Consider the following 25,895-nt stretch of genomic DNA (forward strand, 5'->3'; position numbering starts at 1 on the left):
AGAATGATCCTGTCAACCTCCATCACATGTTGCCCATTAGATAGCCCTTCTTAGACAGTCCTGAGCTCCATCTCAAATGCCGAGGCCTCAATGGAACAACGTCGCTTTTATAGCAATCAATCTAGTACTATGATCTCTGATAACAAATGTCACCCATGCCCAAGCTTCACTGACGAGGAGCATACGAAGCTTTCTTTAACACTGCCTGTTTCTTAGCTGCATTTGATATAATTAATCAATATACAGGTGATGGGACCGCTTCACAGACAGAATGGTCCTTTCTCGGGTAGGGACTGGTAATGGTGACCAAAGTCCCATCGATCGATGGAACTCAAACTCAAGGACACTTGACTCGAGTAAATCGCAAGCTAGCTGATGGGCAGAACCTAGTCTCAATGCCACCCCTTTTAACCCCTAAGCGTACTTTGAAGTCATTTCACATGAGAGCCCTAATTGTACTATGAAGTCATTCGCCTCCACAACCAATTATTGCATAAGAGCTTTACCCCCACAAATCAATCAAATTTTGGTCACTCAAATACAAATCTTAGGATGTCCTACACATTCAAATGCCGTCTAACTGAAAATGATATCAAGATTCTCAACAGAACAGAGGAGATCTAACAAAGACCTACGCATCTTACCAACTACTGTGACTGACCTTCCAGCGGCGAAAATGCTTGAGAACAGATTCAGTAAAAAAACAAATGTGCCTTCTTGAGAAACCAAAGCTCAAATGAATGCATCTTAAATACCAGATGACACACACACACACACACACACACACACACACACAGAGAGAGAGAGAGATTGCCCATGTCTCGATTGAAACAAGCTAACTGAGAACAACCCATGGTAAAAGAGCATCGATCCAAGCCGCCAAAGTCCGTGAGTCTCCCTCTAACACAACTCTGTCATTCTGAATTTTTTTTGTTGCTGATCTCAAAATATTGTTCGCAAAATATTGTTCTTAACATTGGCCGCTGGCCCTGGTATACTTTGTCTGCTCCACAATAAATAACTCTGTTTTGCATATCTATTAGTTTTTAATTCAGGGATTTGGTTTGTGATTATTTTTTCAGAAAAAAATATGTTAAATGAAACCGTAGACCAAACAAAATCATGTAGAACTGGTACTATAGAATATCATACAGAACGAAATTTTTATTTTGCCATATATTCTCTAACACTCATCTTAAACAGGAAACCCAAAAGTCAAATAAGAATAGAGCTCCTCCTACTAAAGAGTTTGTCAATCTCATAACTTTTAAAAAAATAAAAAAATAAAATTACACGTGCCAAAAAAGGTCGTCCACGAATAGAGACTGTTTGCATTTTTCTCTTCTGCATTCAGCCTCTCTATTTATCTTCTTTCTTATCAAGCCATCTATCTCATCCGCGAGATCTTTCTTCTCCTTCCTAATTTCTTTCTCCTCCTCCAAATTTCTTTTTTTTTAAGGATCTTTGTACATAAGAGTTTATGGAATCTAAAAAATGATATTTATATAATTTTTTTATGTCAGACAAAGCTAAGAAACTATGTATTAGTACTAATGAACACTATATTATGAAAATTATGTATTGGTTTATCTAGAGCTTTGTGTTAGCTTGCGAGATGATTAATTTATTTGGTATGTATCACCTGATTATATAATGTGTATTGGTAAAAAAGTATTTTCTAGAAATTGTGTATCGATTTATTTGGAGATGTGCATTGAATCACTTCTAGGTGTGTATTAAATATACTTGCAGTATCTATCAGAAAGTCAACGAGCATGTATTATTGTCCATATAGTGTGTATGATCAATATGATCTAAAAATTATGTATCAATTTATTTGGAAATGTATATTAGATTGCTAAATGATTAATTTGCTAAGTATATATCATCTAACTATGTATCATATACTAGTAAGGTGAACATAAGGTTCTTGAAAGTATGTATCGATTTGCCTATATGAATGTATTGATTTGTTAATTGAACAATTTGTTTGATGTATTACTTGGCCATGTAGTATATATCGTAATTTTATTTTATTTTATTTTTCAATCATGGGGTTGACATTTCGTTAGTAGAAAGAATCTTATAACTTTTGAATTTCTTTTTTAAATGGATATTGAAAGAAACGTAGCAAAATAGGAAACCTACTTCGTACTTATTTCTCTGGTGCCTGCCAGGGCCATATGGCATTCTTAGCAATTCCTAGATGAGTTGGCTACCATGTAATAAATTTAGAGCCAGCAAGGTGTCATGTTTTCCAATAAGGTAGCTGTACGAAGTTAACCCAAACGGCATATACTGCAGGTAACACGGGCTAAATCAATGGGTATATAATGAATTTTTATATTGTGTGTTACTGTAACATTAATCTAGTGATAATTTTAAAAAATATATTTGTTATTATTAATTATTATTTATTTAGAGAAGGCAATGAGGCTAGTGCAGTGGGGCAACATATTCTCCGAGCTGAGGTGTCTTCTATCACGGCAGACTGGATCGGTACTTATGCGCAGTTTGAGTGGGCTCAGGCTCAACTAATTAGTCTTTGTCATAAACTATTTCACACTCAAACATATCACCTCACTCTCCATCTGAATTCACTCTTTGTATTTAATATATGTTTCCATACACATCAATTTTGTCAGTGCTGATACACTGAACTAGTTTTGCTGCGGGATAAGGCGGGTCGAATCCATGAGGAGGATGAAGGAAATTTTAGGGAAGATTCCAATCTTGCTCCTTCAATCTTGATCAGATATATGCCCAATTTTTATCCTATTTATGCATGGAGTTGGACAGCTTGTTATTTTTTTCCTTTTCTTCCAGTAAATGGTAATTATATTTTTTTTTCCTTTCTATGAATATACCAAATTTAAAAAAAAAAAGAAAGTTGAAATGCCTTAATAGCTCGCTATAAGTTTATGACCATCATTAAAGGCATCATAAAGTCTTTTAAAATTTCTCAAATGGGCAATAGTTATTGTTGCTGGAATTTGGACCCAGGGGCGACCACTGGGCTAGGAAGGTGGAGCTCCGGTGAGAATCGGCGAGCTGCGGTCTGGCGGCGCGCAACGTTCTCCGGGAGACCTGCAAGAAGCCGATGGCCGGGGTTTCCGGCGCCGGCCCTCCGATGCTTAAGTCAGAGGGGGCAAGTGTATTAACGAGAGGGGTAGTGAATATTCAGAGTTTCAATCTCCCAGCCCCCTTTAAAATGGAGAACTTCCCCTTTTATAGAGGGGGGCTGGGTTACATGTGATGTGACGGGATAAACGGTCTGTCGTACGATTGGGCATGTAGTAGAAATTAATGCTCGATTGTGTGAATCAATGCTGTTACTGTAGAGGATCAGGCCGAAGCTTTCAAATCATCGTGGAGTCATGCCATCATTCGTAACCAAGCAGGTTTGCCGTAAGGGGCTTGATGTCCGTAGACAGCAGAAGCCATACGCTTTAATTGTTGAGTAAACTGAGTGCCTGTAGGGGCCATACGCTTTGATTGTTGAGTAAACCGAATGCCTGTATGAGTCATACGCATTGATTGTTGACGAAGGCAAGGCGTAGTTTTTCGGTCGCGCTGCGGGGGGATGTGACCACAGCGCGCGAGTCGGGCGTCTTTGGGTCGGTAGGGCTGCTCGGACGCTTCCAGGTTGGAGAGGCCACTTGGGCACCTCCAGGTCGGAGGGTCCGCTCGGACGCTTCCAGGTCGGAGGGTCCGCTCGGGCGCCTCCGAGTCGGAGAGGCCACTCGGGCGCCTCCGGGTCTCCTGGTCGAAGGATCTGCTCGGTCGCCTCCAGGTCGGAGGGTCTGCTCGGATATTCATGCAAGCGTGACGACTTGTATTTTTCCCCCCAACAGTTATAGCTCCATCTATTATCATGCATAGTTTAAGCTTTGTAAGGCAAAGCAGTTAAAGCGTAGCGTCCGCCTTACTTAATAACGAGCATTGACCCTCGTTCTATGTAAATAATGCTAAAAAATCTTCAAATACGCTGTTTTTATGCTTTTTCTGTTTGACTTATTTTCAAATCAGAAAGTCAATACCAGACAAGCTTTTTCATCCGAGCACAACCATAGCTGGTTGCTCTTATCAGCCAACCTCTTAGCTTGGAGCTCATCCAACCCTTCTAAGCTTGGAGCTCGGATTTTGGTGGCAACATAAGCAAACCAAAATAAAATTCCACTTGCAGGCCGTATCCACACCCGTAGGGTGTGAGCCGCCGATGTACCAAAAAAAAAATAAATAAAAAATAAAATTCCACTTTATTATCAAATGATCAAAATTAGTTGAGCTCACGATAATTACAAAACCCGGACCGAGTTGCAACTCAGTCCTGAGCTCTGGCACGGCTTCCGGCCCCTTCCGCCATTACAATTACTAAAAGACGAAACTACCCTGATTTGATGGAATCGCGCTCCCCATTACCGGGGGCAATACCGTCCGTTTGAGGAAGGGCTTACGGTCCAAAGCGTGGAGGGAGGGGCCTGAGAGGGTCCGGACGGCCCCCATTATTTTATTCCCCTTTTATCTCCCATTATAAATACCCCGAAAGAGTTCCTTCGGGCGCTCATCCCCACTTCGCTCCTCCCTCCCAATCCTCAATTCTCTCTCCACCTTTCCCTTTCTCTCTCTAGGGTTTCTTCGAGCTCCCATGGCCGCAGTCGACGACCCCGAGGAGTGGCGCCGCCGCGCCTTGGAAGAGGAGGCCGTCCTCGCTGCCGCTCAGGTGCTTTTCAGTTTCCAAAACGCTTGGCTTCCCGATCCGCCTCCGTCGTCGGAGGACGACGAGGGGCCATCAGAGGTGGCGCCACCGCCACTGAGGTGGGGATCGGTCAGGAAGAGGTCCCGGCAGATGACGATGGAGGGGATACGGGAGGGGAGAAGGGAGGAGGCGGCGGCGGTGAAGAAGAAGGGGAAGATGAGGGCCAGCCCGCCGTCGCCTCTCTACTACAGCGGCGGATCCAGCGCGTCGACGAGCGGTGGGAGCGGCGGCGATGACGGATCGAGCTCGCCAGAGAAGTTGGCGGCGGCGGAGCGGCCGAGGCCCGCCGAGCCCCACACCGTGCGCGGTGACGGCCCTCATCCAACAAAGGTCAGGTTCTCCGCCTCCTATCGCTGCTTCCTCTTTTGTTTTTTTTGATACAGTCTCTCTTTTCTTTATGTGTAGCACGAAAATACCCCTACCAAGAACCGAAATTAATTACGGTATTTTGGTTGGCTCATCTCCTTCCATTTTTTTTTATCTTTATTGCTAATTTTTCATGAATTTCCAATCACTTGCCTCGCTTTAGATCTCCTTGCTGGCCGACCTCACAATTTTCTTAATTTTAATTTTTTTTGCCTTTTTAATTTTCTTGGAGATGACCAGTTATTCAGAGGGGCATTTTCGTCAGTGGAATAAAGAAGGTGAATTCGACTCCCCGTCCGACCGCGGGCCTTTCTACTTGCCCTCTTCATCCCTGTTCCTTTTCTTGAGCGGCGGGTTTTCCCGCATCCCACGAGTCCAAAGCCCTGCTGCCCCTCCAACATGACCAAAATACCTCCACTTGAAAGAGGCATCCATGCACTTACGGGGGGCTTTTCGGTCAACAAGGGTCGACTTGTTTGTTTAAACGCCACGCCCGCACACCTCCTTTTACGGCTTCGCGTGTGCTGGCGAGGTGGGGGGTTCGTTATGGGCCCAACTGTCCCAAATTAAAATATAAATAAGGAAATGATACTTATACCCGGAGTAATTATACTCCCGCCTGGCGTTGGACGCTTGGATGGAGACAGCCAGAGCAGCCGGTGTAAAAAAACAAAGGCGTTGGAATGGAAATATCGATTATTAGTATAATAATATTTAGAGAAATAGAGAGGAAAAAGGGTCTTGGTCGGTACAGGAGGAGGGGGTTGGTGACTTGGCGTTACGTCCACGTTTGGTTTATGCTTCTAATTTATATTCGTATTTGAATTGGAGTGGATGTGGTCGTGATGCGACTCCGACGCTGGTTTTATTTTCTTGAAAACCACTGTAACGTCTCCACGTGGCATCCACACAAAGCCGGAGTGCGGAACTTGAGACTGGGTGGTGCACCAGAGGATCCCTAGCAAGGATCTACGTTCTTCCGATTGTAAACCGCCACGTGGCCATCTTTTATGCGGTACTTATACCGCGTTACTGGATTCTTCGTCTTCATTCCTCTGGTCCGGTGTAGTGATTTTTTTTTTTTAAACGTGTAGCAGTGCTTTTCTGACGCGTTTTATTTTGGTGTGCTGTGTTTCAGGCGCTTGGGAGCGAGCGGCCGCCGTTGGTCTTAAGAGCTCCGGCACCGAAATCCATCAGATGGTCGGGGAAGAAAAAGGTGACCCGTCCTTATTGACCTTTCTCCCTTTTCTTATTCTTTTCTCGCCCGACCAGTGGTCGTACGGTGCAAAAGTGCCGAATCTATATTTCTGCCTGGCGGTAAGTTTAAGCTTACTTTTACTCGAAACTAAATGCAATCTTGCCCGTTCCACCCCCAACCCCATCCAATGGACGGTTGCAAGATGGGCTGGAACGTAGGTGGTGGGTAAGCTTATCGCCGGGTGAGAAGTATATGCATTGCTTGCCTGTATTAGATTAACAATTAAATATTAAATGGGGTGGCCCTTTTGGATTTGGCGAGCAGACGATCCCGGAGCTCCAGGCGTTGGAGATATCACTGCTGGAAGAAAGAGGAAAGCTCCAGAAGGTAATCGTTTCTTACTTCCATTTTGATTTGTTGTTTGTAGTGGTTTTTTTGTGGAGATAACCGGCTGGTGTGAAGTACTTGCTTGCAAAAATAAATCGGTTGGGTACGTGAACGTGTAGCAGGAGGTGGAAGCGCGGCGGAAGGATCACGAAGCGCTTTTGGCGGAGAACCGGAGGCTGAAGGTGACCGCATCACCCCCTCCTCTCTTCTTCCCCCCCCCCCCCCCCCCCCTCTCTCTCTCTCTCTCTTTCCTTCGTGACTCCCTCGGAACGGCTGCCTGGTCTCCGTCTCAGTTTTGAGGCTGCGTGTTTGCCGTGTCCGGTGCCAATTGGCAGGCATGTGGGCCCACACGGTAGTCTCACGCTACCCACTGTCTGAGCCGATAGGCAAAAAAAGGTGATGGGTAGCCGCTGCCTAAGACAAAAGACAGCTGCCGGCCCCACCGCGGGAAATCCACTCTTTGCGTTGAAACGAAGTATGTTTATTAGGCTATTTGGGTAAATAACTGAATAACTAATGGGCCGTATGTACCAGAGAAAAATGGGCCGTGCACTTCGGTTATTGCATCTCTCGATGTAGTGGTGGATATGACCCTAATTCATTTCGCCGTCAAATCTGGCTTTTCAAAAGACGTAGTGTTTAGCAAAAAAAAAGACGTAGTGTTGCAAGTTTACAATTCAAAATCGACTAAACCAAGCGCGGACTTGGGGATTTAGCCTGTCGCAGCCTCGATTATTTCGTTTCCATTCATTATACATTACATATTGATACATATATTTACATACATAGAGATACACACATATACATATCTATATAGATACATATGCATGTATATACATATAGATAGATAGGTATATATATGTATCTATATATATATATATGTGTGTGTGTGTGTGTGTGTGTGTGTACATATGTGTACATACATACATATACGGATACATATATGGAAAAAACATACATATGCATATGCATATACGTATATGCTTATGTATGCATTCATATATGTGTATGCTTATGTGTGTGTGTATGTATGTTTGTATGTAGAGTGTGTGTAGTGTGTGGTCTGTGTTTGGGTGCTCATCAACTCATCAGCGTGTGCTGTTGCCTGTGTGCGGGTGGTGCAGGCATGACGTTGTTATAACCACTAGTTGACTCAGAATGTATGACTTGAGTTCTACTGTTTGCATGACCACATGGAACGGGGCTGTTACTTATGACTGCGTTCTGTTAGTTGTACACAGATAGTGAACATGGGCTAGAAAGGATTTGAAAATTTTGATGTAAATTCTTGGCATATATCATCTTAGCATTTTCACCTCCAAATTCATTTCTAAAATCTTCATGGATATAGATCTGGCTCTTGATCATGTAAATGCATATTGAATTTAGATTAGGATCCATGTAGGACCTGTTGCCAATCTGATGCATTGCCATTCCTTTATGTAGTGTCAGCATGGATTGTCCATGTCTTTAGGCTTGTAGTCATAAGTGAAACCCTTCCTTTTATTAGCCGAATAATTGTAAATAATCTCCATAGGCTCCACTATGCGACTATATGCACACGCGAGCAATATGAGCTGAATATCATGAATGGGACTGCTTTCATTTTTTTGTTGTAATCTTTTGGTGATGCATTCATCTATCTCGTCCAGAAGCAATAAGCTAGCAGTTCATTTACATATGATGATTAGGATCTGATGCAATTTTAATTCTTGCCCTTTATGTTTTTAACATCAGCCACTGGTTGTCAGGACAGCCAGATGACAGCGGGCCATGACTGCCTGCATGGCTGCCTAGACCTTTTCTTTTTATGGAATGGTTTTATGGTTGAATATACCATGGTGGACAATTTGGGTGGTCTGGCAGCATCAACTATACTAGTTTGCTTGTAAGGAGACCTAGCTGCCAAAGCTGCCTCCTTGTGATGACATTTCACTACCATGGACCCTCTAACGTTTATGCTTGTATTAGTACATTTGTGACTTTGCTATTTTGCTTGGCTTTATGGTTTTTTGCATTTCAATGGAGTGCTAAGGTGCTACATTTGGGAGATCCTAATTTTCTACTAGGTTTGTATATGCACTTGTTTACTGCAATGCCTAGATGTTTATTAGATGTAATGGATTAAACACTTCATAAATTCACTATTAGTTGTATAATAATTTCATGTTAGGAAAAGGTTGATTGGTTAGGGCATTACTGCTCAAAGTACCATGACTTCTTCAACTTAAAACATGCCTTTTTATGCTTAATCTCCTACTTGTTCAAATTTCCTAGCAAGAGCACTCGACACAGTATAAAGTTCCGTCAGATTGTAGATCTCCTCTCCTCTCAAAATTATTTATGTGGTAGAGCCAGCAGGATATTGGATAAAGCAAAGTACAAAAATAAAGTGTCAAAAAATGTGATGTATTAATTTGCAAGTGTTCATCCAACTTGAAATAATTTATCAATTTCACCGATAGATCTAGCATTTAAGATCTTCACATTGGTTATCCAGTCCTTTCGCAGGCATGGCTTTTAGCTGTATCTTACATCAAGTCAGAAGTGTATGTCTAATTTAAGAAGCCTTCACGGGGAAAATTAGTTTGTCTTGTTTGAAATGCTCCATCCTTCTTCGTTTTGCTCAACCTATGACTTGAATTTTATTCATGCCATTTTAGTCATCCAAAAGAAGTAAGCAGTTTCTTAATAAGCACTCTGTTTCATGCAGCTGAGCTTCGAGTTGCAGAGGACGAAGGATACAACTACTGTCTTGCCCATACAAACGAAGCAGCATGAATCATCCCACCATCTTCCGCCGTTGCCGGTACAGGATTGCAGGGATTTCCTCTTCCTACCCGATCTCAATGAACCCTTACCGGAAAATCTGGACTGACATGTTGGGACTTTATGAAGGCAGGGACTCGCTAACTCATTCGTGTTCTGCGAATAACCCAACTGTACATAAAAGGAGACCGGTGAAGGTCATTAAAAGAGTGAAGGTTTAATCGCTGATAAAGAGGACTTGGAAAGTTGTTTTAGCTTCTGAAAAGGAGTACCAGAGAAGAAACTCTTAACTTATTTGTTTTGTTGGTTATTTAATGCTCCCATGTTTCTGCAGCTATTTTACAAATCTCTCCTTTTGGGTAACATGTAATTATTTCGGCAATATGATCCAAGTAATTCTGGAGAGTCGAAGAATTGTTTTTTTTTTTTTGAAAATTTCTTTAATCTAAAGGTTTCTGGTGTGCAATGGATGATCCACCCTTCTGTTTTTATATGGTTTTGGTTAAAAGAAATATCCATTTTCTGATCCTTCTTGAGTTTACCAAATGGCCAGATGATACTGTTTTGACTGTATATAAGTTCAACCTTTTAGACTTTTGTTTGTCTCAAGGTATATGGAACATATGCTTTGACTGCCTGGTTTGTATTTGCTGAGAAGATACGACTGCGGTCTGTTTTTCCTGCAGTCAATCCATAGATGCTAGAGCCATTAGACTTCAAATAGGGGATGGAGCACATGAATTTAATGATCTGAAAGCTCAGCTGTAGGTCTAATTAAACACAGGTCAACCCCTTCACGCTATCAGAGAAAAAGAAGAAAAACGGCATGACTTTTTGACAATCTTACGTCCTCTTAGCCCCTCCACGTTTCTGCCATCTAGTCCAATGTGAAAATAATTATCAAAATAAAAAAACTAAGGGCATTTACCATAATAATACATGGGTAGCTAAGGGCTGCATATAATATTAATATATCTGGATCTACATCTTTATAAAAAATATTGTTTTAAGATAATAACACAAATTTTTATATATGCACGTACCCAAAAAGAAAAATTATAATTTTTAGTGCATATTTAAGTCGTCCCTGTAGCTATTCACGAAGGAATTGGTATGATAATGTAATAAAAGTGAAAAGAGACCATTTATATGAAAAAACCTACAGATTAGTTATTTAAAAAATTAAAGAAAAGAAAAATTAAGATAAGCCAAGCCTTTGATTGTCGAGACCATATCTTGATTTGTGCATATCACCAGTCAAATCCAACGGTTCGTGAGGTCCGAGTGCAGTTTATCCAAAAGGACTTTCCAAGATAACATTTGATTGTGAAATAAATTTGGAAGGAACAAGAAAAATTAATAGTATACTGGGATACGCTTATTCGAGAAGGCAAGCATCTTTGGTGGGAAAGGACAAAGAGAAAGAAAATTATAATTTATTAAATATATTTTTGATTTTGTAATGGTTTGAGATATAATTACTCTACGACTTTTTTGTGTATTTAAAGACGGATTGAAATAATAAAAAATTGATGCGGCAATTATTTTTTTGCTGGAATATGCGGCAATTATTCACCATCCAAACACCAGCCTGAAGGCAACCCGGCCCCCCGCCCCCCAGCCCTCCGCCCCCTTATCGTTTTGCGAGGTCGGCCAACGGCTCACACGCTTCCGGAAGTCCTCCGCCACGCCGCGCCGCCGAGGGGAAAGGAAGAAGTGAGGACCTCCCTCGCTTCTCTCTAGGGTTTCGCCCCCCTTCCGCGTCCGATTCAGGTACCGGCCTCTCCATCCTCTTCCCAGACCGCCGAATTCCAAAGGATTTCGGGGGAGATTAATGCTCTCTAAGCCCTTTCAACGCTTTTGTTTTTGTTCTTTTTTGGTGAAACTGTGTAGGATTTGGCAGCAAAATCTTTTCTTCTATTGCCTTCTCGATGTGTCTTGGCAAAAGCAGCGGTTCCGTCGTCTTTTCTTTCTCCGCTTTGGGTTGTTTAACGTGTAAATGTGTCAGGATATTGCTTTAACCGATTCTGTCCTTGATTTGCAGCGTATTCCTTTTAGTCGTAGAGAGTCTTGTGTTGTTTTTGATGATTTCGCGGTGCCTAGTTATGGGTTTTTAGGGTAACGGGTGACGGATTTGGTTTCTGGCCACGGGGTCGAATGGTTAGATGGAGTGGAAGGTAATATTGGAGCGGAATCTGAGGATTCCAGATGCAGGGAGGTTTTGAAGTGAACTACGCAGCTGAATGCTCATCGGTCTAGTGGGGGGAGAGGTGGAGAAGTGATTGTGTCCGCACTTCATGAAAGTAATTAATTCGTCCGAAATAATATAGCTACATATGAGCAGTTTATTTTTGATGCGATAAAGGTTTGCAAAGAATTGATTTTATGACTGTTAAAACTAGTTCATGATTTGTTCTTTGAGGGTTTTGTGTGCTATGACAGTGATCGCTCATTCAAAGGAAATGTTGTTACTTAGATGAGGAAGGAACTGAGCTACAACACTGTGTCAATTGTGTAAAATGTGATTTTCATTGGTATGTTGATTCTTTGAGTAACAAATAGGTTTTATATTGATTGTTAACTTCATGGTCCATATTAGAGGTTTTTTAGAGAGTGTTGGTATAGACTGATGAGGAACATGTGTACAAAAATAAACAAGTGATGGAGAAAAAGAATGGGAAACAGTTCTACTTTTAATGGAATTTTGATCAAAGTCTGCAAAAAATTGTGATTAAATAAAATCGTCTGGTTTACTTGAAAAATGGGAATCTAGTTGAATCTTCAGGCTAGAATGAATAGTAAATTGTTAGGAAGAGAGCCCAAAGCAGTCCACAGCAAATGCCTTGAATCCAATCTTTTGTCATGGAGAAGATCAGTGGCATATATAGTTCTTGACTCGATGATTACCTGTTACCATAGATGTTGTCTAATGTTTCACTAACAAACATTTGCTAGACCATTTTTCACCATTTTTATAGGTGGAAATCTTGTTAGGTGAAGGCAATGGTCATAACGAGAGAGAAAGTATCAATATGCCATGCATATAAAAAATCTGTTGGCCAAAGCTTAAAGCAGGAACTATAACTGATATTCCTATTTATGGGGATTTAGATGTGGATAATTTGAATAAGTGGCTGGATCAGTCGGAATGATATTAAGATGGATATAGCTATGCTAAAGGTTAAATCACCAATCTCCATTTATGCTATACTTGATGGAGTTCTTCTATCTTTGAGATCATATCTGTAACCATGATGTTTCCTGTAACAATTAGAGAGAACCAAACCACCATAAAAAACAGGATAAGAGGTTCCTTAGAAGAACAACTGTGATCTCCCTAATCAGTTTGTTGTCTTTTTCATGAAAGAGAAGTGATGGAAACTTTACCATGAGTTGCAAGGAAGAAAAATAAGAAGGATGGCAATGAAAATGTAAACAAGAAAACAAGGTTAAGGATTGCCTAAACATAATATGGCTGACTTCATGATAGCCTATAAGAGTCGGAACTTAAAGACTGCAATGACACCAAAGGGGCAAAAAAGAACAAATACTGGGTTAGACAAAGCAATAGACAGCCAACTAGTAGAAGATTTTTTAATCTTAATCTTTATTTTAATTTGTTAGGAGACTATATCTGTAGAGAGAGAGCCTTGACCTAAGAGGATCACCTAATACATCATGGATGAAGAAGATAACTTCGTACATCATAGATGAAGAAAATCATGTAATACCTCATGGATGGAGATTAAAGAAGATAAGAGACCCATCTTCCAACGTTGTAGTCATGCATGTGTGCTTGTAAGTTGCTGATATTAAACAAAGACAATAAGCAACAGAAGAGTCAGCTTGCGAAAGTTAGTTTGCCACTGTGTGTGTCTTGACTATATATCCATTTGAGTCTGATTTGCGGCATTGCATGGTTTACCTTCCAAATCATTTAGTCAAGCTAATATCTTCAATCTTCATGAAGAGTGGTCGTGATGTACCCTTTGTTATTGCATCAACTAGGGAACTGTTGGAGCAAATATTAGTTTACTCGAAAGCACTTACTTGGATTTCTTAAGTATGACTCAGCTTAAAGTCATTCGTCTCTAGCATGTAGGCATTAACAGTATTGCTATGCCAAATAAATTAAGGCTTGTAATAGTATGGTATTATGACCCTACTAGCATGAAATGATATCATTGTACTTGAGGAAAGAAATGTCAAGAATTACGTCATTGTTCTTTTTTTTAAAAAAAAAAATTGTTTGGTTACACTTAACTGTTATATGCTATGAGATTTTACACCAAATATGAATCATGTCAGCTACTTTTTTATGCTTGCAGAGAGATAATTGAAGATTGAATTTGTCAATCTTCCTCTATACCATAACCAGTCTCAGCATGATGGCAATCATACCGTGTGGAGGTACTTCAGTACCTCAGTTGGGAGTACATCCTCAATTAGTGTTCAGATACACATCTCGAGGAGCAAAGGCATGCTGCTTTAGCACCAAGTTGCTGACGCCTCAAACTGGGTAAGCATTTCTTTTTGATATCTTACCTCAGCAATAAATTTAGTATCTAGATATGCTTTACATTTTACGAGTGCATATGGAATTGACACATATACTCTAGGTTAACTTTAACAGTTCATTTGTTCTGTCCTTTACTTTTTTTCTAGGCTTTAGGTGTTATGTTTCATCAATTATTTTTTTTTGTTTTTAGCAGTTTATACAAAATCTTACTTTTATACAAAATAAACAATCAATATTAGAGCAGCTGACTACTTTAATATTCACATTACTATGGCTGCCTGGGTTCTAACTTATTTGACCAACCCTAGAGGAAGCACACTAGGCTTTTATCAATAAGTTGTGAGCATGGCTTGACCACTTGTCTCTTTTTTCCTTTCTCTCTATTTCTCTAGTCTACTCCTTAACTTCTGTAATTCTCTTCCTTTTCTTTTCTTTGCACTTATATATATCTATATTCTCTCATCTTTGCATCTTGATTATTTTCTCATAAATCATACATATTATAGGTCTACAGGTTTGTTGCATTCTAATGGTTGGATAGCCTTAAAGGCTCTTTGAATAGATAGATGAATGTCATCTATGAAGACTTTGCCTTCAAATGGTATTTGAGCATTTCTAAAGCCTATTCTCGTCTTTCAGCAAAGAGCTATCTATCTTTGTAATTACAGTTCAAAATAGCTTGGAGGCTATGGTTTTGATCTGAAAACACTTTCCACTTCTTCTCCTTCTCTATGTGGTTGTTTGGATGCGTCTTATTGTAGATTGGTATGGGTTGATGTTCTTTCATTCACATATGGCTTTTGTGAAGGTCAGTGTCTTTTTGTTGATGGCTGATGGTTGAAATAAGCAGTGTTTTACACATTAGTTGAAGAGTCAGTACTTGTGTGTTACCTTGCCTTCTTTTTTTTTTTTTTTTTTTTTTTTTTTTTTTTTGCTGGAAAAAAGGGAGCAGGGGGGAGGAAGGGACAAGCCCAACCCCGCGTAGCAGCCCCCACTGGGGCCCCCACCCCGCCAGGAGAATGTTCGATGCGGGCAAACCGGGTCGTGTGTTGGGCACGCCGACCTATTTTACTTATACCCTCCCCACCCGTGAGCCGGCTTGGTTACCCGACCCGACCCTCCGTGTGAGTACGTCACACCTGGCACCACCCAGGCTATCAGCCGACCAGTAGCACTTCCAGACCCCGTGTCCAGGCGTGGAGCATTCGGTCCCCAAATTTAATCGACGCCCGCGCGTTTCGAACCTGGAACCACTTGGTTGGAAGTAAACGCCCCGTTCCAACTGAGCTACCACCTTGGTGGCTTACCTTGCCTTCTTTAAGCAAATTACCTTTGCACTAAGCTGTCACAAACTGTTGTTATAGTTATGTAGTATCTAGTTCAAATTACAGCAAGCATGTCTGTATTTCATGACTGCCTTATTATTATGTGGGGCAATCAAATAATTATTAGCTTGTCGTGTAAGGATCTTAATCATCTCCATTAAGCTAAACTGTAAGAATTACATGCAATGTTCAGTTAATTTGAGGAATATATTGCTACCTCTCTTTTGATAAGGGACAATGTGAAATTTGAACGCGGGCATGGAGATCCTAAACCATGACTGGATAGCAAGGAACGACACATTGTATATGTTTTCTAGATTTTGAAGGAAACTCAGGACGCATTGCAGGCTGCAAATGAGTTGGGTCTCACCGAACTCTAGTCTGGACCCTTGACCCAATACAGCCTAAAACAAGCCAAATCATATATAATACCAGGTTTCTTCATCTCAAGTTAATTGGTGTGGTGCTGAATTTCTAGTTGTAAATCACTGATGAATAAAATGTTTTTTAATCTGAACTTCCTAAGAAAGTACAGCAGCAAAGTTAGCAAGTTACTGATAAAAAGAAAAAAAAAATGTCTCTAGAGTCACAAAATCTGCAGTGCTGTTGTCTCATCTAGCTGTTGTCGGTGCATTGCCTGATTGATCTTAATTCTAATTATAGTCACTGTGATAAAAAAGACGATATTTTCTGATTCACTATATCTTACAAGGAATTATCTTTAGAGTCTTCTTACTGAAAAAATGGTCATTGCCACTTCTCTCCTGGGACTTCTTCTTCGTCCTTTTTTCCTATGACTTGCTAAGCTGCTCTTGATATCTTCTTCTTCTTACTTCCTATGACTTGCTAGACTACTTTGTTTTTCAGTTTGCTATGGCATGCTGTAATTGGATTGAATTATAATCTCTGTAAAGTGGTAGGGAGACCGCTTCATTATGATCATGAGAAAAAAGTGATGATGCTTTTTCTGTTGGCAAATATAACTTTATATAAAATGGATGGAGAAAAAGACTCACCTGTTGATAACCAAGCAGCTGGCTGGACAATGCCATTTGTTCTGGTTATATTACTGCTTTAAGTTTGTAGTCTTATTTGTGGCTTTGTGCATTCTTTTTCTTACTAATGGTAGTTTATTTGCAGTATCTTAAACAAGGAAAAATATTTGGCATCATCATGTGCCAGTTTCTTTGCCCCAGTGCCTTCATCTACTCTATTCAATAGTGGGCCATGTCAAAATCTTCGACGTAATAGGGGGGCAAGGCTTGTTGTCAGAGCTGATAGCGTGAGTGTAATTTTGATTTCCTACTTCATTTGTTATGATCAAGAATTCAATAATTTGACAATTGATAATGCAAATTCTCATATTTATGTAAATGCATATCACTTGGTTGTATTTATGCTCGGAACACTTATTTTACAGGATTACTACTCTGTCCTTGGCGTGTCAAAAAATGCCAGTAAATCAGAAATAAAAAGTGGTGAGTGCCATCTACTAGGTTATGTGTTTGATTGGTATTTCTTTGTAATGCTATAGAATTTTTTTTTTCTCCTGTTTTGGGCTTACAGCTCATTTCTTTCAGTGATGTTTGCAATTCTAAAGTCAAGGTACTGTTGACAACTTGACCTTTCAGAACATATGTTTCTTCTTCTATCTTTTTTCCATATCAGAAAAATATAATCTTTCTCATGTGACTAAATATTTTTGCATATTTTGTAATTTTATTTTAATTTTTAGTGTAAGGTAATGAATAGGCTAAGTCAATATCAACTAAGAATATTTGAGTTGTCTGTTGGCCAGGCAAGTCTTGGGTGAAGTTGACCTGTGGCTTGTAAAATTTAGACCAAGCCTCAGGTACTTAATCTACCCATAAGCGATTGATCCGACCATCATTAAATTGCATGATCCCTCTTATGGGTTTCATGTTATGACCTTAGTACCTTACAGGCATGGGCCCATGTAAAGAAACCAGTGAAAATAAAATTATTTTAGATGTGTTTAAAAGACTTAGTATATGCTTTAATATAAACATTAAAATGCATATGGTGTTATAATAGGCTAGCTTGCTAGCTCCTTAACTTCTAGACAAAACTGGGCATCTATTTGGGCCTACTTGTGGCCCCAGCTTGTCTGTTTTAAATGCTGCATAAGTATAGAGTTGTGTTGGGCTTAATTCTGGGGTCTAAGGGACTGCCTGACTTATTAACAGTTTTGTTTTAACACTCAATCTAGGGATGGAACTTTCATACTTCATTTGATTACTTGTAGTGGCATGAATACATTAATCAAGTTTAGATTGCCAAAGCATCTGATTCAGCAAAACCAGAAAATCAAGTATTGGGATTAACCTGGAAATATATCTTGTAATTAAGATACAAGAAATATGTTAAAGATTTTTTTTTTTAACGATAAAAATCAGCTTCTTCAATCATTTTCTTCATGTTTATCATTTTTATATATGCTAAAAAAATTGTTTTAGATTTTGTTATCTTTATTATTTACCTTTTTTATTGATTATAAAATATATAGAATTTTACATTGTGAAATTTCAAGAGTTCAATACATTGAATTTGATGTTGCAATTTTAGAGGATGCATATTCACATTTTGTTTTATGCATGGATGTGAGGTCTAGATAACATTCCTTTCTTAAGAAGAGTGCATCATAATTTCAACTTTTGGTTTTCAATTTGATTAGCACCATCTGAGAGACGTATAGAGCTTGAGTGGTTTATAATTTCTTAGTTCTACTTTTAGGTAATTGCTTGGGCAGCGAAGAGGGCTTAGCTGGTTGGTTACCCAATGTCCATAACTTGAAGCCCAGTATCCTTATTAACTCTCCTCTCCAATTTCCCACCCCCTAGTGAATTGTGCACTATAAGCATGAGGGGAGAGTAAGGGGCTACTGATATTGTTGCCACTGCTACAGGAAGCACTGGTGTTGTTACTGCCTTCTAGTCGCTACATATTTTATGTGATTTATTAATAATTTCTTGAGCTACACCTCTAGAATCACCTAGCATCTATATGCTGGGTAGCCCTTGAATGTCCATCTACTGCAGTCTTTTTAAAGTCTTGTTAAGCTTTATGCCAAATGGAGCAATAAGAGAGTTCTTATATGTTTGGCAATGAAAGAGAAACATGTCAGGCCAGATGCATGACTGTGCGCACCTTTGTATGTGTAGCTGTGCATTTGTGTTGTATAATGGAATAAACCTTCATATGATGTAATGCTAATGAACAACACTATATCAGGGTTATTATAAATAATTGGAGGAATACTTTGGGAACAAGGGATGTATATCACAGAACCAGATCAGAGTTATAGAATTAAATTTTAATGGAAATCAATGGGGAAAGAGACATGGTCATAGATGATGGAAAATAGTAACCCCAAAGTGACTATTCACGCTACTTGAATTTATTGCGCAAAGGGTTAGGAGGATAGCTTAGTAGAATTAGAATTGATGAAGTGGAAAGGGGCTCCTAGATTGTTGTGCACATCTAATGTTTATGAAACAGATTTAATATTCCGATTGTGTGTATATATGTGTGCACATGTTAGTGTAGGTGTAAGTGCTGGCTTTCAAATTTCAAAGGCCTTATAATGTGGTTATGCTTTTGCACAAAAATGTATGGGGATTATCCAAATTTATGATCGAAATGATTTATTAGAATCTACACATCTTAATCACTTGGGCACTAAAATTCAAGTGGCTGGAATAGTCTTCGAGCATATATTAAGAAAGTGTCTTTTTATTGAAAATTTGATCATAATATGACCACTTGATACATACATACATTCATATATGTATTAAAGCATTCTGGGAGATGGAATGGACAATATGGATCATCAATTAAATTTTGATTATCAATTTGAATGATTTTCGATGCATTCTTGCACACAACCACTTTTAGCTTGAAGAATGTTAAATGTTCGAATGATATGCGCTAAAAATCCTATTTGGAGGATTTGAGAGTAAATTTTATAAATGCAGGATACAGAATGAGTCATCAAAAATTTATGATCCACTTTGTTAGTCATATCTATGACATTTGAAATATGCATAAATCATAAGTTAGACATTTCTTGTTTCTTGCTTATGCATTGCGAAATCTATGATATTGGTACAATCAGGTTGCCAAAGCAAAGTGAATGATGGGCTATGTTTAAAACCATAAAACTAGTGATGATCTGTACTTCTTAAAATATATGTTGACCACAATTTAGTGGTTTTAAATGCTTCCAAACCAGAGCAATCTAAATCATTGTATGGCCATTGAACTCCACATTTTGTATGGGCGGACTTAGATGGCATGGTGTCTGGTGAGCCATATGCATTGAGAATCTATACTGCAGGTCATGTTCTACATATTTAAAATATGTATTGATTAATATTTAGTGAATTTTAATGATTCTAAACCTTAATCAACTTTAGCTTTTCACTGGAAACCTAGACATTTCGCAACCACTTGATACACATTTGAAAAGGAAAAAAAACTCTTTTTTTTGTTTTTAGGCTTCTTAAATGCTTGTAGATCATAATAAACTGGGTGATAATAAACTGCATGCATTTTCAATAAAAATGGTAGATTAGGCATTTAATGTTGATAAGATTTGAGTCCAAATTTCACTGGTAGGATTCCAATTCATGCATGTACATGCATTATACATTTTTCATTCATGCATTTCATATACATGCATGGGAAAAGAGATCTGAATTAGAATTCTTAATCATGATTTACAATTTTCAAACTTCAAAATGCCACAAACCAACTAGCTGATACTTGGTACGGCAATATAATTTGAAATTCTATACTGGTGATCATAATCAATGTATCTCAAAATGCATGTGAAAATTCGACTCTTCTGGATGCTTCTATATTATATATTTGGTTCTCCATTAAAATTTCTCCATTTTGTGACCATCAGATGAATGGGTAAGAACCTCTAAAATATTTGATGTTTGGTTCTTGAACCTCTTAAATGTTGTAGATCATGATCAACAACATGGTTTCTTAATTTAGATGCTCTGTCATGTATGTTAACTGGTGGAATTTGGTTGGAAATCTTATTGTTTAGGATATGACTCAACTGAATCTGTAGGTAGGTGCCCACTCCTTCCTTTTGTAAGTCAGAATGCTGGCACAATACATTAGAGGGTATTGACGTCCACTTGATATCAATCATCTTTTCCTGGAGCCTTCTTTAGTAGTTGTCACTGGTGTAAATTTTTTTTTTTGATAGTCACCTGCCGCTTCTTGTCCATAAGAAATCTCTTTCTTCAAACAGACCCTTCCTATCTCTGTTGTATGGTGCTAATAAAAATATATGTAAAAGGGTCACTAGACCTGCTTACTGTATTAAATTTTCTTTAAACATTAAAATGTTTGAAATGAGGTTATGCTGTAACACGATCAATGTGATTTTATATATCTGCATGCTTATATATATATATATATATATATATATATATATATATATATATATATATATATGATGCTAATTTCTGTTTTCTTATAATTGCTGTTTATCATATCTGCTTATGTTTTTTTATTAGCTACATTTTATTTTGATAGAATTATATGCTATTTTATTTGTTCCCAGCTTATCGAAAGCTTGCGAGGAGTTATCATCCGGATGTGAACAAGTGAGTAAAAAATATTCTAGTATGTGCACATTTACAAGGATGTAATCATTATGTTCCAGTCATCAAAATGCATTTTTGTGATAGCAAGTTCTTTTTCCGCTTCAAGAATAGCATTTGTTATTGGACATGATTGTCATAAGTGACCTATTGTGTATTTTAATTGAATGTCATTATTATTCTACTATTATTGTTGTTATTGTCATTGTTCTGAGTTGATCTGGTGAAGTCTTTTCTTTTTTCTTTTTTTTCTTTGCATCATTGATCTTACCATGGCTGAATTTTCAAAATGGTCAGGAGTAGGCGTTTTAAGCATTTTAAGCATTTTTCTTTATATTGAATATTGTGCAGACGAGCTTTGTGCACAATAACAGCGGTGAAAGAATGCAAATATTAAAGAATGGTTCATTGTACCGACCCGTATAGTCTGGTGCTAGGTACACCATACCGTATTGATAAGGTATAGGTATAGTATGGAGGTTCAATACGATACAGGGGCCGAGCTGGCCTGTACCAAGTGGAATTGATTGATTCTATCCAATTTCGCATCATGCTGATCCATACCTCCCATTTCTAGTGATAACATGATTGGGCTCCTAACACTGTGTCAGTGTGCGGGGGCGTATTGGACTGCACCGGCCATTGGACGTACTATACCCTATCGATAAGGTATCGATACATTGTCCAATTGTAGAAAGAACCTTGTATTAAAGTCCAGAGAAAGTGCCACCAGTATTGTCTAACATGTAGTGTCTGAGGAAGATGCCAATGTCAGAGTTGTTAAAGTCCCTGGGAATTGTTACCAGCGGCATGGGTTTGAGTCCTTGCCTTCACCATAATAGAAGGGATATGTGTCTGCACCCCCTCTAGTTGAGGATAGAGAAATATATAAATAGATAAATAAGAGAGACAACTCTTAGTACATCTCTTTCCTGAAATTATTTGAACAGATTGAACTCTTTAAAAAATACAAAGTTAACTAAGACTAAACTACTAACTTGATCATTGAACTGGATATCCGGACAAATTGAAAACCTGAGTATCCAATGGGAAATTGCTAAGCACATCTCCTGGTTAAACTTATATAAGCAGATTGAACTCTCCAGTAGCTAACATCAACTGAATGTAGTAACTTCATTCTTACATGTTGTAGGGTGGCTTCATATCTTTAATAAACTGCTTTTCGTACAGTTGGCTGCTCACTAGTAACTATTGTCTAGTTCTGAGCGTGGCAACAATCATGTTCTGTTTGATGAAGACAAGTTCCACATTCTGCCAGAACTACCCTAATGTGCTCTGCTAAAGCTTTCTGACCATCATGGCTTGTTAGCCACTTTTATGCTTATTTGACAGTTGATGATACATCTTCTACATTGGCGTTCCATGTGGTTATCCATCAGACACGTATATTGTCAGTGCATAACATCTCTGATTCTCTTTTGCTACCAAATGTTGCTGATCCTTGTAGACTCTTTTCAAATAGCTTATCATGCCTAAAACATCATGATAATTGAAGCAGCTACATATCCTATGACAAATAAAAACTCATATATGGGTTTCAACAATGATGAATTAATAGTGGCTATATATATCCTATGTATAAATGCTGATGTGGTGTGACATTCCTCTTCCATTCTAGCCCTAGTAACAAAATTCTCAAACCTATTGTAAATTCTCTAATAATTCTCAAATTTCTATAAGAATGTTTTTCCTGCCAACTTAGTGAAAATCATGCTAGTATGAATTTCCAATGACTTTTGCAAATAATTATAGTTTTAAACCATAACCTAGTAGGGATGCCTCATCATTGTGGGTAATTTGATTCTTTTTTAGGTGGTACCCCACAATAAGGGCATTGTGTAGTAGGTGTTATTTTTAGGTTGTGTTCACCTACATGCATAAGCGCTTTTAGCCTAGGATTTAAGACTTCAGCATACTGGCCTTGAATCAGCCATACAGTAGCAATCATGGCCCCCGATATATGGAACCCTTGTGCCCTCCACATCGGACCTGAAGCACCCCGTATCACATCGTATTGAGGTGTACTGCCCTATATCATGCTTACTGAAGTGTCTTACCCTGTTTGACCCCGTACGTCATGATGCATCCTTTTTTTCGCTCATTTGAGTCGTGGCATATTGAGCCTGTATTGCCCCCAGATCATGCGCTGTACTGTACCAACTCAGGACTGTACATGTCCATGCATCAATATCTAAATTCTTGCATTTGGTACATTTCTTCACGATTCTAAAATTATTTTATAGTTATTTAATGATTTTTCTAAATGCCCTACCAACTGAAATGGTTTACTTATGTCCAGTGTGAAGCAAATTGATGGTTGACCACTTTTCATTGTCTTGTTGCAAAATAGTTGAGCCATGATTAGAGTATTGAGTGTCTTGAAACCATACCCTCTAGGAATGGTTTGACACAGAACTGCTTTCATGTCCAAGACACAAAAAATAGGCCAAGGAGCACGACATGTTGGCAAGGACAGAAACCATAGTAGTTTAGAAGAATCAAAGTTACATGATTCACTTCTTAGAGCGAAGAAGTTAATGACTAGTTCGTTGTATAGCCTAAAAGGATGCCACTATGTCAAGATTGCTAATTCCAAACCTATCCTTAAATGAATTCCTGCAATGGGGCCTTGGAGATCATAATAATAACATGTCAGTTACCAAAAACTCGCCTAGCAGTTACTATAAACACCATGGCACTTTAAGGCAAGCGAGTTATTTCCTACCAAAGATACCATGAAATGCTGATCTGTAACACTAGGTTTTGCAGTGCAAGACACTGTAAGGAGACACTGTCAATGTCAATGTATGCAGACCATAAGAAGTAGTACTTTGTAGTTTATTTTGTTTAATAATTTGTGAAAAATGGGAGTAGGCTGTCCTCTATTCTCTCTGGGGTGCATCTGGATTGCTTCTGATGTTCTCTGATCCTTGTGACAGATACGTTGATGTATTATCTCTGTTACTGTTAATTTTGTCAAAACGTGGGCCAGGACTCATTCTTCCAATATATTCTTTTTTTGTAGAGAAGCTGGAGCAGAACAAAAGTTTAAGGAGATAAGCAATGCTTATGAGGTTAGTTCCTATTCTTGCAAGCATACTTTCATCAAAACTTCGATATTTGGCACCACGAATTATTTACTTTTTCCTACACCTCTTAACATTTATTGTACTTCAGGTGTTGTCAGATGATGAGAAGCGAGCTATATATGATAAATATGGAGAAGCTGGTCTTAAAGGCTCTGGCGTGGGCATGGGGGTGAGTTGAGCAAGAGATGGGTTATCTGTTGGATCTTCTGATCTTATCAGTTAAGATACTGTTTGCTGCTTGCTTTATGTGGTTACTTTCATTATTGCAGGATTTCAGTAACCCATTTGACCTCTTTGAGTCATTGTTTGAAGGCATGGGTGGAATGGGTGGAATGGGTGGAATGGGAGGAGGCAGAGCTGCTCGTAACCGGCCAATGCAGGGTGAAGATGAGAGCTATAGTCTTGTCTTAAATTTCAAGGAAGCAGTCTTCGGCGTGGAGAAAGAGATTGAAATAACAAGGCTAGAGAATTGTGGGACCTGTGATGGGTCTGGTGCCAAACCTGGTACAAAGCCAAGCAAGTGCAGCACTTGTGGAGGTCAGGGCCAGGTTGTATCTTCTGCAAGGACCCCGTTGGGTGTATTCCAGCAAGTCATGACTTGCTCTACTTGTGGTGGGACTGGAGAGTTCTCTACCCCTTGCAACACATGTGGAGGGGATGGCCGTGTGAGGCGGACTAAGAGGATCAGTTTGAAAGTTCCAGCTGGAGTAGACTCTGGTAGCCGGCTGAGGGTCCGGTCGGAAGGGAATGCTGGAAGAAAGGGTGGCCCGCCCGGAGACCTTTATGTATTCATAGAGGTTCTCTCTGACCCTGTGCTTAAGCGGGACGGGAATAACATCCTTTACACGTGCAAGGTATCATATATTGATGCAATCCTTGGGACCACGATCAAGGTCCCAACAGTGGATGCAATGGTGGATCTGAAGATCCCGGCAGGGACCCAGCCAGGCACTACGCTGGTAATGGCAAAGAAGGGGGTCCCTTACCTTGGGAAGCCAAACACTAGGGGTGATCAGTTGGTTCGCGTGCAGGTGGAGATTCCAAAGAGACTGAGCAGCGAAGAGAGGAAGCTGATTGAAGAGCTTGCAAACCTCAACAAGGCCAAAACTGCAAACAGTAGGAGATAGTTGAGATTAATTTACCCTTGTGAATTTTGGATTTATTTATTCCTGAACAAGTGTTATATTGACCACCAATCATGCAAGGGGAAAATTCAGAAACTTAATGTGTGACAAGGTCGGGACATCCTCGTTGTTATAGTATTATACCCTTTTGCTGCATTAGATCATTTAAAAAGAAATGAAATAGGGGAGAAGTTGGAGCATGTAGGAGAGAACCAGTAATATCTGTATTTATAGTTGAGGTGCTTTGCCAATTTGATGTTTTTGAATTGTATTAATAAATAGTTTGTGGATGGGCTTCAAGGAAACACTTGAGTTGCAAATATTTGCAGCGTCCAAGTCTGACATAGAAGGATAATAATTGCTTTCCTGCAATATAATAAAGCTCCTGACCCTTGCAAATTTTTGTGGCGATCGGGCTTTTTCCTTGAAATTGGAAATTGGTGAGTACTCATGTACTCGTATCAGGTCTTTGTTACTGTAACTTGTTGCCAGGCAAATTGAAAAAGGAGAGGAGCAATGACAAGCTAAAGTATTCTCAGAACTTGTTGGGCCGTTTAGCCGCCCGCTTCAAGTTTTTTGTGGGGAAAAGGAGCAGTAGGAATTTGACTTGTTGGAAAACTGTTGTCTAAGAGGGTGCTGGCTCTTCATTGAGCGTCTTGGAAGTTCTAACAGAAATTTGAAGAAATGGCATAC

The 25,895-nt window shown here is 39.2% G+C and overlaps 2 protein-coding genes across 4 annotated transcripts; both read left to right on the plus strand.

The window, feature by feature from the left end:
* The first annotated feature begins 4,547 nt into the window (after positions 1-4,547).
* LOC103706454 lies at positions 4,548-9,949 on the plus strand. 3 transcript variants are annotated; one of them, XM_026804425.2, is made up of 5 exons: positions 4,548-5,089; positions 6,264-6,341; positions 6,648-6,710; positions 6,830-6,892; positions 9,424-9,949. In XM_026804425.2, the coding sequence occupies exons 1-5, from the start codon at positions 4,649-4,651 to the stop codon at positions 9,586-9,588; spliced, it is 810 nt and encodes a 269-aa protein (XP_026660226.2). In that variant the 5' UTR covers positions 4,548-4,648; the 3' UTR covers positions 9,589-9,949. The 3 variants fall into 3 exon arrangements, with proteins under 3 accessions (XP_026660226.2, XP_008788772.2, XP_008788771.2); XM_008790549.4 differs by having other exon boundaries at positions 4,549-5,089; positions 6,833-6,892; XM_008790550.4 differs by lacking the exon at positions 6,830-6,892.
* Positions 9,950-11,024: 1,075 nt separating this feature from the next.
* On the plus strand, positions 11,025-25,548 carry LOC103706531 (chaperone protein dnaJ A7A, chloroplastic-like). Its single transcript, XM_039128161.1, has 8 exons — positions 11,025-11,252; positions 13,808-13,998; positions 16,464-16,605; positions 16,744-16,801; positions 20,929-20,971; positions 24,015-24,063; positions 24,167-24,247; positions 24,348-25,548. The coding sequence occupies exons 2-8, from the start codon at positions 13,865-13,867 to the stop codon at positions 25,203-25,205; spliced, it is 1,365 nt and encodes a 454-aa protein (XP_038984089.1). The 5' UTR covers positions 11,025-11,252; positions 13,808-13,864; the 3' UTR covers positions 25,206-25,548.
* The last annotated feature ends 347 nt before the right edge of the window (positions 25,549-25,895 follow it).

Source organism: Phoenix dactylifera, chromosome 7 (genome assembly GCF_009389715.1).
Source record: "Phoenix dactylifera cultivar Barhee BC4 chromosome 7, palm_55x_up_171113_PBpolish2nd_filt_p, whole genome shotgun sequence".
Lineage (NCBI taxonomy): Eukaryota > Viridiplantae > Streptophyta > Magnoliopsida > Arecales > Arecaceae > Phoenix > Phoenix dactylifera.

Bases quoted from the DNA above. Each gene is read 5' to 3' on its own strand.
- LOC103706454 (XM_026804425.2), top strand. From the start codon at position 4,649: ATGGCCGCAGTCGACGACCCCGAGGAGTGGCGCCGCCGCGCCTTGGAA. The intron at 6,342-6,647 runs GTGACCCGTCCT...TTTGGCGAGCAG, and splicing joins GATGGTCGGGGAAGAAAAAG to ACGATCCCGGAGCTCCAGGC. The intron at 6,711-6,829 runs GTAATCGTTTCT...GTGAACGTGTAG, and splicing joins AAAGAGGAAAGCTCCAGAAG to CAGGAGGTGGAAGCGCGGCG.
- LOC103706531 (XM_039128161.1), top strand. From the start codon at position 13,865: ATGATGGCAATCATACCGTGTGGAGGTACTTCAGTACCTCAGTTGGGA. The intron at 16,606-16,743 runs GTGAGTGTAATT...CTTATTTTACAG, and splicing joins TTGTTGTCAGAGCTGATAGC to GATTACTACTCTGTCCTTGG. The intron at 24,064-24,166 runs GTTAGTTCCTAT...ATTGTACTTCAG, and splicing joins AGATAAGCAATGCTTATGAG to GTGTTGTCAGATGATGAGAA.